Source organism: Oryzias latipes, chromosome 3 (genome assembly GCF_002234675.1).
Source record: "Oryzias latipes chromosome 3, ASM223467v1".
NCBI classification, from domain to species: domain Eukaryota; kingdom Metazoa; phylum Chordata; class Actinopteri; order Beloniformes; family Adrianichthyidae; genus Oryzias; species Oryzias latipes.
In genome coordinates, this window is record NC_019861.2 from 35,753,276 (window position 1) to 35,770,521 (window position 17,246).

Genomic DNA, 17,246 nt, shown 5'->3' on the forward strand with positions numbered 1-17,246 from the left:
AAGCGGGAAGGAACTGTGCCGATCCGCGCGCTCCTGCAGCCCGCTCCAGCACCTCCTCCTCCTCCTCCGCCTCCTCCTCCTAGTCTGCATTATTACAACAAGGGGGACCCAATCAAGCGCGCATCTCATCGATTTGCGCACGCACAGAGATGATATAGCACTGCGTGCACGCGCTTGCGCGCATACACCCTGAACGAAGGACTTGCGGATCTTTCAAGGCTTTCGGAGGAAAACCCGCCGCCGCCTGCAGGGCAGCGCAATCAGTCACCTCCTCGTCTTCCTCCTTCTCCTCCTCCCAAGAAAGAAAGTGTTTTTATTTTTTCATGTCTGACTCCACAATGGCTTTTCTCCTGCTTGGCTGCTGGCTCTGAAGTGCGCGTGAGCACCGGGAGGAAGAGGCAAGGATCCCTCGGATGTGGACGATCAGCGCGTGAAGTGAGTGCGTGTTTGTCTCTGCGTGTTTTTGTTTTGGAGGGGGGGGGGGGGGGGGGGTTATGCCTTGTTGCCAGACCCGCATGTTTGCGCGTGTTTCCCGGAGCTGCGCGCGACATTACGCACGCGCTTGAAGCGGTCGAGGCTGGAGGAAGCGCGTGGATGTCAGGAAGAGAGTGAGAGGGGCACTAAAGACAGGAGGGGGCGGCGGAGGGAGTGAGAGGGGGAGCTACGTGACGCCTATCAGCGGCGGAGAGGTTGAGCCGTAGAAGAGGCGCAGGCTTCAGTCGTGTCAGCTCTGATGTGTGTCCCTCGTTTGCGGGCTTTTGACTGACGCAATCATTTGCTCTGATCCCGCAGCTCGCCTGTTGCCGCCTCCGACACCAAGAAGTAGCCCCGAGGAACACGAGAAGACGCGCGGTGGCTTTTCTCCAGACCGGTTTTCCGCCTCGGATCCTCCTCCTCCCGCCTGGTCCAGCTCCCATCCGAGCCGAGGCGACCGCGGGAGGCGCACCGCTCCGAGCCGCGCGCCGCTGGCTTCCCTCTGATTTTTCTGTCTTTATTTTCATTTTTCTCCGTTCTAACGGCGTGCCCCCTCCTCACACACTCCCACGTCGATCTATGTGGGAGCCCTGAGAGCGCACCCAGGGGGGGGAAACTGTATCAAAGCCCCGCGGATCCCCCACGCAGCCTCGGATCACCGTGGCCACAGACAAACTCCCTGCCGGGCCCCAGAAGCCGTCATGCCGCGGAGGAAGCAGCAAGCGCCGCGGCGCGCCGCAGGTACTCTTCCTTTTTTACCCCCGACTCCCCCTCCTCTCTTCCACTGTTTGCCCCCCTCCCACTCCCGTCACTCACTTACTTTTAATTCCTATTTTTCCGACCCGAAAGCAAATTTTGTGGATCCGGTTCTGCTGGAGCAGAACTGCGTCGCAGCTTCTTTCAGGCAGCAGAACATTCCTCTCAGCTGCAACTCTTTTCATCCACATTTAGGAAAAACCTTTATTTGTATCGTTTTATTTCTGTAGGAAGTTGTCAGAAATTCAAAGTGAGTGGCTTTCACTTTGGGGGGGTTGTTGTTTGCTGGGACCTGGATCAGATTTCCTCAAACCAGTGCAGATGTCAGACCGGATCTGGAAACAAGCCACCAACATTTTCAATAATAAAAAAAAACATATGTTTTAAACAATAGAGCTTTTGTTTTTTAAGGATCTTTAAGGTCGCCCTGCTCCTCTGTAAGGTCAAAGGTCAGACACGAGCTGAGTGTTTCTGGGTTTTTTTTGTCTTTTCATACTTTCCTCCTGCGTCGCTTTTCTTCTGCCGGTAAATTTGGTTGAAGTGGGACATCAGTTCATCCGACTCTCTCCATTCCTTGAGGATTTGTTGTTTCCGGGAAAAACAGATTTTTCTCTCCGCTTTACCAGGCTGCCCTGGAAGGGAGGGCTTTAATGTACTATTGCCATCTTTGATTTGACGCCTGATTGATCGCCTGTCATCCGGCCGAGCCTTTGATCTGTTCTATTCCCAATGAGCGCCAATAAATCAAGGCTCCCGCCCGCCTGCCCTCCACGGCGGACTGGCCTGACCCTGAGCCTGTTCAGACGCATCTTTGTGGCACATTTCAGTCCTCTGTGCCGAGAGGATCCTGCACCTCGGCGGTAGAAAATGTAACTATTAGCTTTGTTGGGAGGCCGGTCGGGTCCGTCAGAGAGACTTTGTTTCAGATCTGATTTAATTGTCTGCCCTCTGACAGCCACATTCATCAGTGGCTCTAATGGCCGGTCAGAGGCTGGCAGGGAGACACTCACAGCCCGACTGAACGTTTTAGCTCTAATGGACACGATGGATGGATGGATGGATGGATGGATGGATGGATGGATGGATGGATGGATGGATGGATGGGTGGATGGATGGATTCTCATCCAGCTGAAATGAGCAGAGTGATGTGCGCAGAGGAAGAGGATCTTCACCTTCTTCTCCCTCGCTGCAGTTCTTAGAGAATGCTTGAAGATGATTGGTCAAGATGAGGAATCAGAGGTGGAGATGAAGAGCTTTGGGGGTGGGGGTGGGGGTAACTACACCCATGTCTTCATGCAGCACTGATCAGGTTTCTGGCCACACGTCGGTCCTCTCGATCTGATGGAAAATTCTGGAATTTCCTTTTACCAAAAAAAAACCTCCACCTTTCCAAGGTGGCTTCCTCGTTCTCCATCTCCTCCTCCCCCTTCTCCTCCTTGTCTCCTCCCACTCTGGTGTCAGCACGCACTCAGCCAACTGGAAAAAAGGACTTGTTTTGCCAGCTTCATTAGCGTTCTGCTAATTAGCCGAGCATCTGATGGATCTCTGACAGGGTTAATGATTGGAGATGACAAGCTCCGCACACTGCCACGCTCGCCAATTAGGCCTGGAGCGCCGCTCCATGTAATCAACCTGATCTAACATCGTCCTCATTTGGCCCTTGCAACCCCCCCCTCGTACAGGTGAGGGTTGGGCCCAGCAGGGAAGTGCAGGAAGGAAACCAGTGTTGGTGCGTAGTTTTCAGGGTTTGATCTGCATGGGTTAAATAAGCAGTCAGTGTTTATGATGGGGGGGTTATTTGCTCAGTGGTCCTGACAGAAAGAGACAAAGACTGGGGCAGCTGCTGGGCTTTTGTCTGAGTTCTTCAAAGCTGAAGTCCTGAGCAAACACGATTGTTTCTGGACAGGAAGGTGGAACTTCTGACAACCAGGACGTTTGCTTTCACCTGTGCAAAGTTTTTCTAAAGCCCCCAGCCGCACTGTTACCCCCGTAACCCCCGTAGAGATGTTCCCCCCGTCGGTCAAAGGGGCCGTCTTTTGATCAGGTCGTCCTGCACGACCTCTTCATCTGGACGTTCTGGGTTGTTGTTTTTTTGTCCGACCTGGATCAGCTTCACACCTCTAAAAGGTGAGGTCACATGACGGAGTCCTGCTTTTATGACAGAATTATTTCGTCAACCTGCCGTCTCAAACCATACACTGATGGGGGGGTGGGGGGGGGGGTCATCTCTTGCTGTTCCTCTCTCTCACTACAGTAAACCTTCTGCATTTATTGTCTGAATGCTTCCATCATAACATGTTTTCACCAAGAAAAGCTAAATGTCTTGAACTGCATCTGTAATTTAATGCTCTGCAGTACTGCCCCCCCCCCACTTTATTCTTCTCATTATTACGTCATTAGTTTAGTTTTCCTTCATATTTTAAGAAAAAGTTTGTAGTTTCGACATTTTTAGTTTAAAACAAACATAACAAGACAAATAATTGTGATTCCTCGTGGAAAAACTCATTGAGACATTTTGGTGGAGCTGCAGTTTGTTTACATTGTTTTGACTTGATCGTTGCTTTTTTTTTTAGATTTATACATTTTTGTCTGCCTCTACATGTTTTGCCTTTCTTTATAAAATAGAAAAACTGTTTGAGCTCTTTTTTATGATTTGTTGTAGACATTCTTTTTTTTCAAATGATCAGAGCAAATTATGAAAATGCTCCCAAAAAAAAGCCCGGACTTTGTAGAACAAACGATTAGCTTTATTTTGAAATCAGGCTGAGACGAGCGTTCAGGTGTGGCATTAAAGGTGGAGGTGGAGCTCAGGTAGACGTTCCGGGTCTGGGCCGTCCTGCAGTCGGAAGGAGTTTTTTCTGAGGAGCGCCTTTCAGGAGCTCGCCGTCCAGAGAGGCTAAGCAGGATGTATGTAAATATTAACATCAGGACGGATCTGCTTCTGTCCAGCAGGAGATGGATGGCCGCAGGGGGGGGGGGGGGGGGGGGGGCAGTAGCTGATTTCTGGGATTCCTCTGCATCTGTGTGCATGTGCATGCGCATGTAAGTGTGCGCATGTGAGATGGATTGCAGACGAGAGTGGGAGATTAATCACACTTGATGTGTGTTAACGTTGCTCTCGCGGTGGATCTAAGTGGAGATGCAGTGTCCCATTTAAATGAACCGGCTCTCAGATTCAGAGGAGGTGGGGGTGCATGTCCTGCACACATGTTGGTGGTGGTGGGGGGGTATAATTTCACCTAGTTAGACTCTCAGTAGGACAAAGTCCCGACCTGCTGGAGGACACTTTCATCTGTCAGAAGTTTGTGCAGGAACTCAAAAACGAACATTTTCACGTTGAGTGTTTTTGTTTTTTTTTTAGATATAAAATGAAAAATGTTTGTTTTGGCTTTCTCTGTGTTTTTTTTTTAATATCATGGGTCTCAGAGGCCGTTTGTGGTGCGTTTTTGCTCCACAAGCGGCCGTTCGGAAAAAGAGGAGGACGCCGAGGATGCTGGTCATCTTCTGCGGCGACATTTGACGGGCCTCAACAGAAAAGCTGCAGCGGAACCAGACAGACAAAGGTCACTTTCTGTGTTCAGTCCAGCTGCAGGAGAACGTTTAGACGTTTGTTTAGACGCTTTTTTTTATCTATTTTCACGCCGTTTTCTGAAAATAGCAACTGTCAATAGAAATTCGTTGTTATTTTTTAGCGTCTTTTGCATCTTTAGTCTTTTTGCACCTTGCATCACCCAGGTGGGGGACATTTGTTCTTCACATCTGACCCCTCCCCTGGGGGAGCGTTGAGCTGTGGTTTAAACCCCCCAATCCAACCCCTTAATGCTGAGTGCCTTCCAGTCACAGGTCGGACACTCTACCACAATGCCACTGAGCTGCTAAGATCCTGAACAGGAAGGATGTGAGCGCTCTTCACGCAGCTCCAAACCTCCAGCTCCCACTTTTATCTAGTCCAGTTTTACTCTTTTTAAAAAAATATTACAGTCATTCAAATTGTTAACGTTCTGTTTTTTGGAAGCAAAGAACTTCAGCAGAGCTTCTCACTGCTCAGCAGAACCTTCATGGAAACAGAACATTTACATGTTTGACAAAACATTTTACTCGTCTTTTTGTACTTGTAATGTGGACATTTTCACCTTTTTGCTCACTTCTGATCTTTTAAAACAACATTGTCGTGTTTTCATCACATTTTGCGTTTCTCTGATCATTTCTTGTGGGATTGTTGCTAATTATCCCATCTAGTTTGGACATAACCTTTACTTTGGAGCAAAGTCCTCTCCTCATTGTTTTAGTTTAGCATCTTTAGCTCGTGTAGCATGAAGAAAAGAGTTGACTGATTTTCCTTCTTAACCTGTCAGCATTCAAACACACGTTATCTGCTCGTTTGAGTTTTTCTGCAGCATCACAGAGTCAAAGTGCATCAAGACTTTAGACGTAAACACACGTTTTAAGCTCAGCTTGAGCCCATCTTTTGCTCGTTTTCTTCGTTTTTGTGTTTTGGCCTCCATGAGCAGAGAGCATGTCTTCTGCTCAGGTGTTTGGCTCATATTTACGGTTTGCAAGGACTTTCCGTCATTTATAGGATGCGAGACACAGATAAAACCTTTTATTTTTCAGGGATGTAACCAGTTCTGCAGGTAAACGGCGTGTGCTTCTATAGCGCTTTACTACCTTCCTTGAAAGCGTCATCCTATACTCACCATGTGGTTCAGCGTCTTGCTCTAGGACACTTTGACACATGGGGGTGCAGAGTGGGACTTAAACCTGTGATCGGTCAACCAGAGGCCGGCGGCTCTACCGCCGTCCGTGGTCTTTTTCCGCTCGTGTGGCGGTGAGCAGTTGGAATTTAAAGTCACCGTCGTCACTTTAGAGCCTGCGTGGCCAGTAAATGTGGAAGCAGATCCAACCCCCCCCTCTTTAGGAGCCTCCTCCCCCGCCCGGAGAGGTGCCACATTTGACACGACCTCTGCAGACGGCCAGCCTCCAAACTCCTGGCTCTCCCTCCTCCAGGGTCCTCCTTCCTTCCTCCCTACCGCCTCCTCGCTGAGCGGAGTGAGTTTTTTCCCAGGCAGCCAACTGACATCATGATTTGTTATGGCCCTCCTCTGCCTGTTCTGGCCCACTGTGCCACAATGAAACCTGGTGGGGGGGTGGATGGGGGGGGGGCACTGGCATGGTTAAATATTCTATCATAGGAAAAGACAGAAAGGGAATGAGATTGTAAAAAAGATTATGTGCACGGCTAAGAGGAGTGAATGAAAAAGCAAGCAAGTAGACAAACGGCAATCATGGAGGAGGAGGAGGAGGAGGCAGCCCCCCCCACCCCCTCCATTCCTGGAGGATAAGTGGCTGATGCTTTCTAAACAGTGTTTCTTTTCCTCCCTCTCCCAGAATCTTCCGTCATGGCTCCCATTAGGTTGACAGCTGTCAATTAGGGCTCCCTTGGTCTGGCGCGCTGCACTTTATTGCAGGCAGTTGATGCTGTCATTTCGCTCCCAGTTTCGCCTTGAGCGTTATCACGAGCGCTCAAACAGTCAATAGCTGATGCATCAGCAGTTATTTCTTAAATTGGCTCACAAGGCTGCCCCCCCCCCCCCCACACACACACACACACTCTTCCCTCTCCTCTGTCTGTCTCCTCACTTTCCTCCCAAAGATAATTTTTTGATTTTTTTTCTTCCTTTTTTTGAAGACAGAGCCACGCATGTGCCTGTGGAGGTGGAGGGGGGGGGGGGGGGAGCACGTGTGCCGTACGTTGGGAAAAACATGGAAGCAACAGACTGTCTGAATGGCTGAAGAACCGTCATCACGCGGGAGGTTGTGGGTTTGAAGACGGTGCTTCCTGCCCGACTTTAACGACCCCCTACGATTAAAAAAAAAAGGTGTTTTTTATGTTCTTGTGGCATTTTTCTGATGATGGAGGACAATTTTTTCAGAAATTGAAGCCTACAAAATAACTTGTGATCCGTTGTGAATCTGAAGCAGAAAAAAAACAAAACCATTTTGAGTATTTCTGACAAAAATTCAAAAAACACTAGCTCCCTGCTCCTGGCTCTCAATGGCCCACGGCCCCGCCCACAACTCAGAGGCGAATTTCTAATGAACTCCTGCCGCTCTGCAGAAACTATGTCCAAAAAGGCGGGACACGTCTTGTTTCATTTTTGGCTAAAACAGCCAAATCGTAATGTAAAGACCACTGGGAATGCTATGAAATGGATCAAAAGTTGATTGGACTGGGTCTCTAACCATCACAGCTTCGATTGGAGGGGTAATGTTTGACACCCAGGTGTGTGGAAGTGGGTGGAGTTTGACGTTTCAGGTGGTGTTGCATGCGAGAAGGTTGGACTTTGCCTGACGAAAGTTGGATCTGTGACTGACAGCGGCGTCAGACTCTGATTAGCGGCAAAGAAAGCAGGAGGTTGAAATGTCAGACTTGGTGTCACACTCACAGGCTCTAGGCATTATGGGAATTTGACAGTGACAACATCAAACAGACTTTTTCTGTCTTTTTTTATGGTTGGAGTGTTCTTCAGACTGATATTTTTTCTACATCATTTAAGCTACGAACCAATCAGTGGACACAACCAGAGACAGGAAGTGACATCAGCTGTCGCTGTGCAGTAAGTGGTCACTCTTCCAGTGGAGCGTGGACCTGCCGTCAGCCTCAGTGTTGTCCTCCCACGGATCTCCATCCTGAGTGTCTCCCGTGCACGCCTCCACACGGAGAAGCTCCATAGTCTCTGTTCTGATAAAGAAAGAAGGACTAAACTCACTGTTTTTCTGATCTTATTCTAAAGGAAGTTTTATTTTGGAAAACCCTCCACCACCTCCAAGCGTGGCTCCCTTGTCGCCTCGATCACGTGTCGTAAAAACATTTGCTACTTTCTTGAAGCAGCCGCTCCCATAGCAACTCTAAAATGCCACGTTGCTAATAAAGATGCATGTTTAATGGAAAATGTTGATTATTTTACTTAGAGAAAACAGTTTTTGTGATGGTTTCATCTGTTTTTTTCTGGATTTATCCGCCACAGCGGAAGTCGGCGACCGATTATTAGCTTACGCTTTAACCATTAAAGGAAAATCTAATTCATATTTCAATCTAGAGTTCAAATAAAGTTGATGTTTTATAGAAAATGAACAAAACAAATTTTCTGATTGGTGAAAATTGGTGAAAGTTAAGAATTAATAAAACAGAAAAGCTAAATTCTAAAACATTCGCACAGAAAATTCTCCTCTGGCTTAAAGATAAAAAACAAACAAAAAAAACAAACTATGAATAATTCTTTTACCCTGAACGTTAGTCTAAACCTGAATTAAGGTGTCAAAATGCTGGAATGACACTAAATGACAACAACAAACAAACACATTTTCACAAATCCAAAAACAACTTTTGCAAATCAACAACTTTGCTTAATTAAATCAGCATTTTCTATAAAATATCTTATGACACTCGACTTCATGTTGGAGCATGAAAAACAGATTTCCTGGAATCTGGAAGCCAAAAAAAATGGTTAGGGAAAATATTGGTTGATATTTAACCGGTCAGTCGCCAATAAAAGGTTAGGGACCGCCGCTTTAGAACATTTCCCTCCGTCAGCTTTAAATGTAGGTTATAAATGGGCAGGTTCTCCAGCTACAGTCTGGATGCCTGGTGCAGTTAGAATCTGCCCGTATTTTAGTTTTTACTGTAAAAGCAAAACAAGAGTTTAACGGAAAAGCTAAAAATATCTTTGATGAAGACCTAAATGTGGAGATGCATGTGTCAAAGCTCTGCACTGAATCCATGTCTGCAACTCTGGCATCTGATTGGGCGATGGGTTCACCCAGGGGCACCCTGGGAAAGAAGCAGGACCAGGAAAAACACAGGCACTGCAGACGTGCAGGTGTTTGTGACCTTCGGGAGTCCTGTGGTGCAGCGGGACGCCTTTTTCTCAGTTAGTTTCCAGCGTTCGTGCAGCTGCGCCTGCACGTCTGAGTTCTGCACGTCTGCGTTCAGCACGTCTGCGTTCTGCACGTCTGCGTTCAGCACGTCTGCGTTCTGCACGTCTGCGTTCTGCACGTCTGCGTTCTGCACGTCTGTGTTCAGCACGTCTGCGTTCTGCATGTCCGAGTGCTGAAGGAGCGCACTGTGACGCTGCACACCAGTGTGCGTCGAGCGCTCGAGCGCGTGCATCTCTGAGTGTCATCTGGGCTGGGCCCCAGATCCGGGTCTCTTCTTACCCTCCCGGTGGGGGTTTCCTTTGTGTGTGCAGAGAAATGCGCATTTGGGAGGTTTGTGCACGCGCTCAGACAATCAGACGAGCCTCCGCCCGCCATTCCCACGGCGGCTTTGGCTGAGCCCAGACCAGACTGGCAGCCATCAGTCCTGTGTGTGTGTGTGTGTGTGTGTGTGTGTGTGGGTGTGGGTGTGGGTGTGTGTGTGTGTGTGCGTGTGCGTGTGTGTGTGTGTGTGTGTGTGTGCAGCTGTGATGAAAGGCAGGGGACCTGGCTGAGGTCCTGGTAATCAGGGCAGGCCTCGACTGACATCCTTCTCAAGCTGACAGATTCAACATTAACACACATGCGCATGCTTGTACACACACACACACACACACACATGTTTGTGTAGATTCACACAAATGGACATAAGCTGCAGTAAATGGATCTTCCAGCCTCTCTCTGCTCTCGGAGAGTCCCGGTTCCGGTCCGGTTGTGGCAGAATTAGTGCGTTTGAACCAGCAAACGTTCCCTTTCCGTCTGGTTTGTGTTCTCAAAGAGCTTTAGGAGCGAGGAGGCAGGTGACGGGGAGGGGGAGTCGCCCGTGCTGAAAAGCAGGAGGAGGGAAAGAAAAAAAAGATGTGAGAGATGAGAGGAGAGGGGAAGAAGGCTGTTTTATTTTATACTGTGAGGGCCTGTTGCTAATTAATGTTTCTTGGTCGGTTTCTGTCGGAGCTGAGTAATGTTTTTGATCTTTATGCCTGATAACTGCATACCTAATGAGATTTCAAAGCTGGTGGAGATGGGAGTTGCTGCTCCCTGCAATTATTGACAGATGCCTTTTCTCCGCCACTGGCTGCCGCGCCATAAATCCTTCCTCGGTAATGAGCTTGAGAAGTGCCACCCTGCCAGTGAGCTAATGAAACCGAGCAAGGGGGGGTGCGTGTGTGTGTGTGTGTGGGGGGGGGGGGTGTTTGTGTGTGCATGCGTGCAAAAGAGTGCATCACACTCCTCTGACACATTTTTTTCCCCCCGTAAATGCACTCTGCAGATGTCAGCCACCTCGCCTGGTAGCGACAAAGAGAGAAAAAGAGGCAGATGGGAGGAAAAAAGAAAAAAAAGGAGGAAATAGAAAGGCGGCTTCACTCCGTCTCTCCACCGTATGAGAAGTTTGAGTGGTGGTGGTGGTGGTGGGGAGGGGAGGGGCTCAAGTTACAGCCCCATGCTAAAGCTATTTGTCTAGGTTTGGCTGTTTTATTTGAAATACTAGCATCAGTGTTGCCAAACGGGACTGTGATGGATACCGCCGCACTCCCCTCGCCGATTGCCTGCCTGCCCACACCGAGCAGCAGCAGCAGCAGAAGCTTCTGCCTTTTTTTTTTTCTTCTCATCAGTGAACTTTATGAAACCAGGAGCTTCACAGCTCCCCACACAAACAATTGTTTTTGCACCAAAAGGGTTTTATTGTCGGAGAATCAAACCATCTGCGGCACGATGAATGTTTGGATCTTTACTCCACCAGGTTTCTGGGTCGTAACCGTTAAGGACGGTAACGATTCTTTGGTTTTAGCAACGAGGAAGTTTAACTGAAAGAAAGTTTTATTCCATTTTTATAACCCTGAACTAACAGTCGACTAAAGACCTCACAATTCTGGGTTCAAATCCGCACCGTACGTTACCAAATTGTGGGTAAAGTGTGTGCATGTGTCTGCATATGTCTTCTTAAGTGTTTTTAAATATATTTCATTGTTTTTAGTTGTTTTTTTTTACGTTACACGAGCCTTAGTAAGCCAGCCGAAAGTTTTTTTTTCATTGTTAATTTGAAAACAAAGAATCTTCTCCCTTTTTACTCCTTTGTTGTTTTGTTTTTGTCAAACACAAATCAAATATCGAACCGAAAGAAAACTGCATGGAGGGGAAAGTGTATCGTTGCGTCGTCGCTACTGTCGGCTGTACCCGAAAAATTTCCAGCCTTTGCTGTTTCCAAGCATGGACAGCAGGGGGAGCAGTCGAGCCTCTCAAGGTGTCAGAAAGTGATTTCTACCAATGTTTCAGTGTTTTCTGGCACGGCTCATGTGTGCCAAATCCAGAGGGACCTGGATGCGGAAAAGAAGGCCAACCAATGAAAATTATACAATTTATCCTAAGCCTAAATAGGGAAAAAAGTAACTGTTAGAGTTGCTACTTAAAATACACGTTTTTCCGAGCAACTTGAGGAAATTCCAGTTCCGGTCGAGGACTTCTGGTTCCGCACAGCCGGGTCCTCGTGGACAAATCGCTCAGAACTGCTCTGCAGATTCCTTTTCAAATATTCGCCTTTCTGGACTGGGCTGAACCAGAACCTGATTGGCTGCTTTAATCATGGGACGGTCCTGTTTTCCTGCAGAAGCGTAAAAGTGTTGCCCAGTGGGGGTCAAGGTATCTAGCCCCCTCCCCCGTCCCCAAATAAATAAATGTTTATTAAGGAAAGGGATGTTGCATAATAATGAACATTTAAAATATAAAGATGCCAGATTTGAACCACAGGCTGATTTCCGTCTGCATTCCCCTGATAGGTCAGTTTTTTAAAAAATAAATTAATAAGTTATTAAATAAATCAAATAAAAACAGTCAAAAACACAACGTTCAACTGCATCAGACCAGGCTGAGGACTGCGTGGTAACTGGATTTTTTTGAATTTGCCATTTAGGAAGATCTATTTTTGGGAAATTCTGGAATTTTCTTTCACGGCCTTCTGCTCTTTTGGGCTTCCGTTGCCCGTAAGGTTAGCCCCGCCCGTCTCTCGCATCCCACCCACGTTAAGATGGCGACGGGCAGAGAGGAACTGGATCCCAAACAGGAACAGTTTCTTCAGTAACTTGGAGGTGGTTCGGTTTCGTGACTTCAGACGTGGAGCAACAAACCACTTCCTGCAAAGTCAGGATCAGTTACAGTCAAGTGAAGGGATGCAAAAACAAAAAAAATTGAATATGTTGTGAAACAATCTGGATCTTTCCCGTCCAGCCCCGGCCCGGGGCGTTCGCGGACGCTGGGATCTTTGCAGTGGAGCAGACTCTCTGCCAAACAGTCGATTTCCTTCTCCTCGCCGTCCTGACCATCCATCACGCCGCCGCCCTTCTCCTCTGACGCCGGGACGCCTGTCATTTATCAAACAGGGCCTTGCCAGGGCCTCACATGTGCACGTGCTGGCGTGCACATATGTGCGCTTCTTCCTCCCCTCTCGGGGGACGAAGGCGGCAGGAAGAGGAGGATGATGATGGTTTGGGTGAGCGAGCGATCAGCTGCCCCGATTCAGCTGAAAAAAACACACAAAGACTGCAGAAGACGAGAAGCCTTCACCCCTCGGATCAGCCGTCAATAACGACCCCCTCGGAGCCGGTTTCTGTTGGGGAGGGGGGGCGTTCACAGGCGTGTATCCGTCATGATGTCTTATCTAACACGCACAAACTCAGGCCGGGGCTCTGGGACTCTCCTCACTTTCCCGTCTTTCAGAGGAAGGCTTTATGGAAGATGGATGCTCCTCAAAAAAAAAAAAGAGGCCGTTGATGGATACAAATCCGGCCCCCCCATTCATCACTGCTATTTTATTTAGACTGCATGGCTACAGAGCTGTAACCTGAGCCACAGCTGTGTGTGTGCGGATGGGGGGGGGGCATGGCAGGTGGAGGGAGGAAGCGTTGGAGAATGGAGTTTCAAAGAGGGGAAAAGCAGGAGTTTGCATGGAAGTTATGCATTACATAAATATCTTTTATGCATCACTTTTTCGTTCATATCAGTAAATATTCATAGTTCTTAGCTTTGTACATTTAAGACAATGACTTTTGGGGGAAGGTTGAACTGGAACGACCTTTTACCGAAGAGGAATACTTAATAAACACAACTTTATTAGTCAAACAAAGAACTCGTAGTAAATCTGCAAAAAGAAACATCAGAAGATGAAGCTTAAAGGTTTCTCAGCTTTTCTTACTGCATTAGAAATGCACTTTAGGATAAACGTCCACTTTTTTAGTGATGCTGATGCAGGTTTCCACACAGACCAACCCTAAACCCTTTCTGTCCTTTCTTCTGACTATTCATCTGTGATGTTTTTTAGTTTTTCTTTTATATTTCTGCTTTTGGATGGAGGCGTTCGTTGATGTTGTTCAGCCGAGGAGAAGTTTTTGTCGCTATAGTAACCTGGATGTGGATTCAGGTTGATCATCTTTCCTCCTGGAGGAAAGGAGCTGCATGAAGGTTGGGCTCTTCGGGGATGGAGGCTGCATTTCCTGCAGCTTCCATGACCCAAAGGGTTCCAGTCACCAAAAGTACAGGTCGACGTCGGCAGGACGACCACGTTTGCGATGGCTGACGAGTTTGTTGTCGGAAGCAGAAGAAATCAGAGTGATCAGAGGACAGACAGCGCAGAACCGGGTCGGCTCCAGAGGACGTGCCGCTGCAGAAAGACATGAACCGTGGCGTCCTGCAGATGCATTTTTGGACTCCAAGTCTCATTCAAACCTGACGCAGTTTTCCTTCTCGGTGAAACAGAGCCGCTCTTTCAGGAACGTCACGAGTTGATCGAGTTCAGTCAAAGTTCCCACGAATTTAAAGCAAAAGGTTCTCTGTGATAATATTTCAAGTCTTTGTCAGAACTTTCCGTTTCCTTTTAAAGTGTCTACCAACACTCCACCAGGGAGCGCTCGTTTTTCCCATCATCCTCTCTGCTGCTCCTCAAATCAGAGCTGTGGTCATCTCATCTCTTTTTCTTGAGCACAGTCTAACTTTTTAATTCTTTTAGCTCCAATGTTGTTTGCTCGCTTATTTGGTCGACCCGCGACAAGAGGAAGAAACTTTGCTGCGTTGAAATGAGAAATGAAGATCCTTGAAACATCTGAATGAGAAAACATCTGCCAGAAAGATCAGCATCATCAGAAGATGATCAGGATCATAACTGACCTTTTCACAGATGTGTAGATATACATCCGTCTGGAGAGGATCATTTGGTCCGATTTTAGGAAACCGAAATGTTGAAGATGATGGCAGAAGAGGATCGTTTGGAGCTGAAGAGTCAGATTAGAGGAAAACAGAAGGGTTTTCTCATCTTTCTTGTTTTTCTTCTTTGTCTTGAAGGAAAACAAGTTATGGGATGTTCTGTAAGGCAGAATAATTGCAGAAGTTTGGGTTTACAGCTCCTCCTGCTTCAGAAAAACACACTAAAGTAATCTGTTGGTTTAGGAAAACTTGACCTTTAACTCTGTAAATACAGTCCAGGTTTATGCCAACATAAACAGAAAGACGTCTGATATCTGCGGGCTCCGTTTGTAAAAGGTGAGAGAGAACAACAGGACTTCCTGAGATCAGAATTATGAAAAAATCTGTTTATGTGAGTCCAAAGATGTTCTGCTCTTTCTGTTGGCATGACGTCCTTCAGACCAGATCTCCTGAAAGGGAAACTCCTTTCAAACGTCACATAAATCTCTGGGAAGTCCTGATGAGTCCGGTTTGTCGAACTTTATCCGAACTCGCCTGTGAAACTCAAGTCCCTCTCCTCCGCCCGCCTCCCGGATCGGCGTGGCTCGTGCTGCCGCGGTGATTTATTGCGGCCATCCATCTCTCTCGCTCATCCATCACCGGCCGGTTGCTAGGCAGCAGCTGTTTGCTTTGGAGCTGGACAGAGGGGCCGTCAGTCAGTGGCGGCAGGTGAGAGGCATTACCAACAAGTCGTTGTCATGCCGATGAATTCATCAAAGATAATTAAAAAGATACGACCCCCACGCTGATACTGACCCACAGAGCAGGGGCTGAGGAGGGAAAAGGGATGAAGGTGCAATAAAATCACCCGGTCTCCATTATTATGGGATGTTTGGGTTTCTTTGACAGCATCGCTGTCCATCAACGGGCCGCATCGGAGATTCACTTTGTTTTTTTATCCTCCAAACTCTGAAATTGGAAACTTTTTTGGATAAACAGGCTGTCATTTCTCAACAGATCTTTAGTCTGTCATGTTCTTCTGTTTTCAATTTACTCACATTTTTACTAAAATATTATAAATCTGAAACATAATCGTCTTGTGGTTCCACTTTAAAAATGTGGAATAGTTTATGTTCCATCAGTTAAAGGTTAAAAAGACATCACTGAGCAGGATTTCCTCTCATGGGTCATTTTCCTGAATTACAAAATGCTGCCGCAGATTTTTTTCTCAATGATCATTTTTATACAACTATATATTTATAGTTATATAACTGTTTTTAGCTGGACTTTAATAAACAACAACATGATTATTTTGAGGCTGTTTTAATCTAAAACTGTTCCAACTTGACCAATAGTGTCAGATTCGTTTTTTAGAAGTTGTACATTTAAGTTTATCCAAAATACTGGTGCAAATGTGAATAACAGCCTCCAAAAATTATAACAAAATAGGTCCATTATTGTAAAAATAAGGACTTTTTAAAGTTTTTATAAAAATACCACCATAAAAACGTCTGAAAATCAGACACTAAGCTGCTTACCGGTAAGATTTCCCACAATGCATCATTTTAAAACAATGCAGCACTTTTCCCAAATCAACAAGTCTTTGAATAAATGATTTTTTCTGAGCTTTTTGTTTTAAGAAAGTTGCTTTTCCGTGATAAAACACGACACGGTCTGATGTAAAGCTGGACTGCAGCTTTGTGTCATTAAAACGCTTTTTTTTTCTTTACAGTTTTACGACTTTTGAGCAAACCATTAAAGTTTGAGAAGTAATTTTAAGTAAACAATCCAAATGTTCAAATGAAAACATTTACATGAGCACAAATCAGAATTTCAACACTTCATTGAATGAAGTTCTTTTTCTACGATTCTCTTTGTGTTTCTGTTTGTTTTCTGACTCGGTTGGTGGGAGTTGGAGGCTCCTCCTCCTCCCTGCTCCTCGCCAGTTTCCCGGCGTCACACTTCTCCCTTATCTGGACTTTCTGCAAAGTTGCAGAAGCTCATGATCCAAAGCAGATCGTTTAGAGCAGTGTTTTTCAACCTTTCTTGAGCCACGGCACACTTTATCCCTGACAAAAATCCCGCGGCACACCAGCATCCCAAAAAAAAAAAAAAAAAGCAAAAATTCATGGTCTGTATTGATCGACAGCTCCCCCCCCCCCCCCCCCCCCCGCAATCTCACGTGGATTTTTGTGATAATTGTGGCAGAAAAAGCAGGAAATTGCGGCTGTTTTTTTCTAAGAGATGAACCACCAGCTAAAGACGAGCTCTAGCTGGTATTTTTGTTAGAACTGAGCATCTTTATCAGCAGAGTTAAGAACAAGGAAGTGAAGACTTTAACCACTTCTGATTGGTCAGACTGATGACATGTGATTAAGATTACAAGAATGATTGGCGGAGACAGTTAAAAGGGGGGGGACTTTTCCTTACACAGTTATAGCTGCAGCTAAATCGCGGCACCATGATTCTTATCAAAATGTCTTTAATAGAATTAAATAAACACAAAGAAAAAGTAATTTTAAGATCTTTTATATTCCTAACTACTCAGTGTTTTATCAGGGCTTTTTGGGATACACAGAGAGCTGATTTCTTGGAGATGGAAAATGTTTTTAGATCAGTGAATGAGGGCAATTTCCCACGGCGCACTTGACCATCTCCCACGGCACACTATTGTGCCGCGGCACACTGGTTGAAAAACACTGGTTTAGAGAGACGCAGCAGCTGCATGGGAGGCAGCCAGATGAAGAGGACGATTTTTTTTGTTTTGTTTGGATTGGGAGCAGCAAAGGTCGCGTTCGCTGAAGGTCACACGCCGTTTCCTGCAGCTGCAGAGAGCCTGGAAGCTCAGCAGCTGAGGGTCCCTCTGATGTTTT

General features: G+C 46.6%; 1 protein-coding gene across 2 annotated transcripts in view; it reads left to right on the top strand.

Moving 5' to 3' along the window:
- Window positions 1–300: 300 nt before the first annotated feature.
- Window positions 301–17,246, top strand: part of tshz3 (teashirt zinc finger homeobox 3) — a 36,628-nt gene continuing 19,682 nt past the window's right edge. The window contains exons 1-2 of one of the 2 annotated variants that reach the window (XM_011494251.3): window positions 301–435; window positions 793–1,215. In XM_011494251.3, coding sequence (XP_011492553.1) covers window positions 1,176–1,215 — 40 coding nt within the window. In that variant the 5' untranslated portion in view covers window positions 301–435; window positions 793–1,175. Of the gene's footprint in view, window positions 436–630; window positions 1,216–17,246 lie in introns of those variants that run through there. The other variant, XM_023953725.1, reaches the window with a different exon arrangement.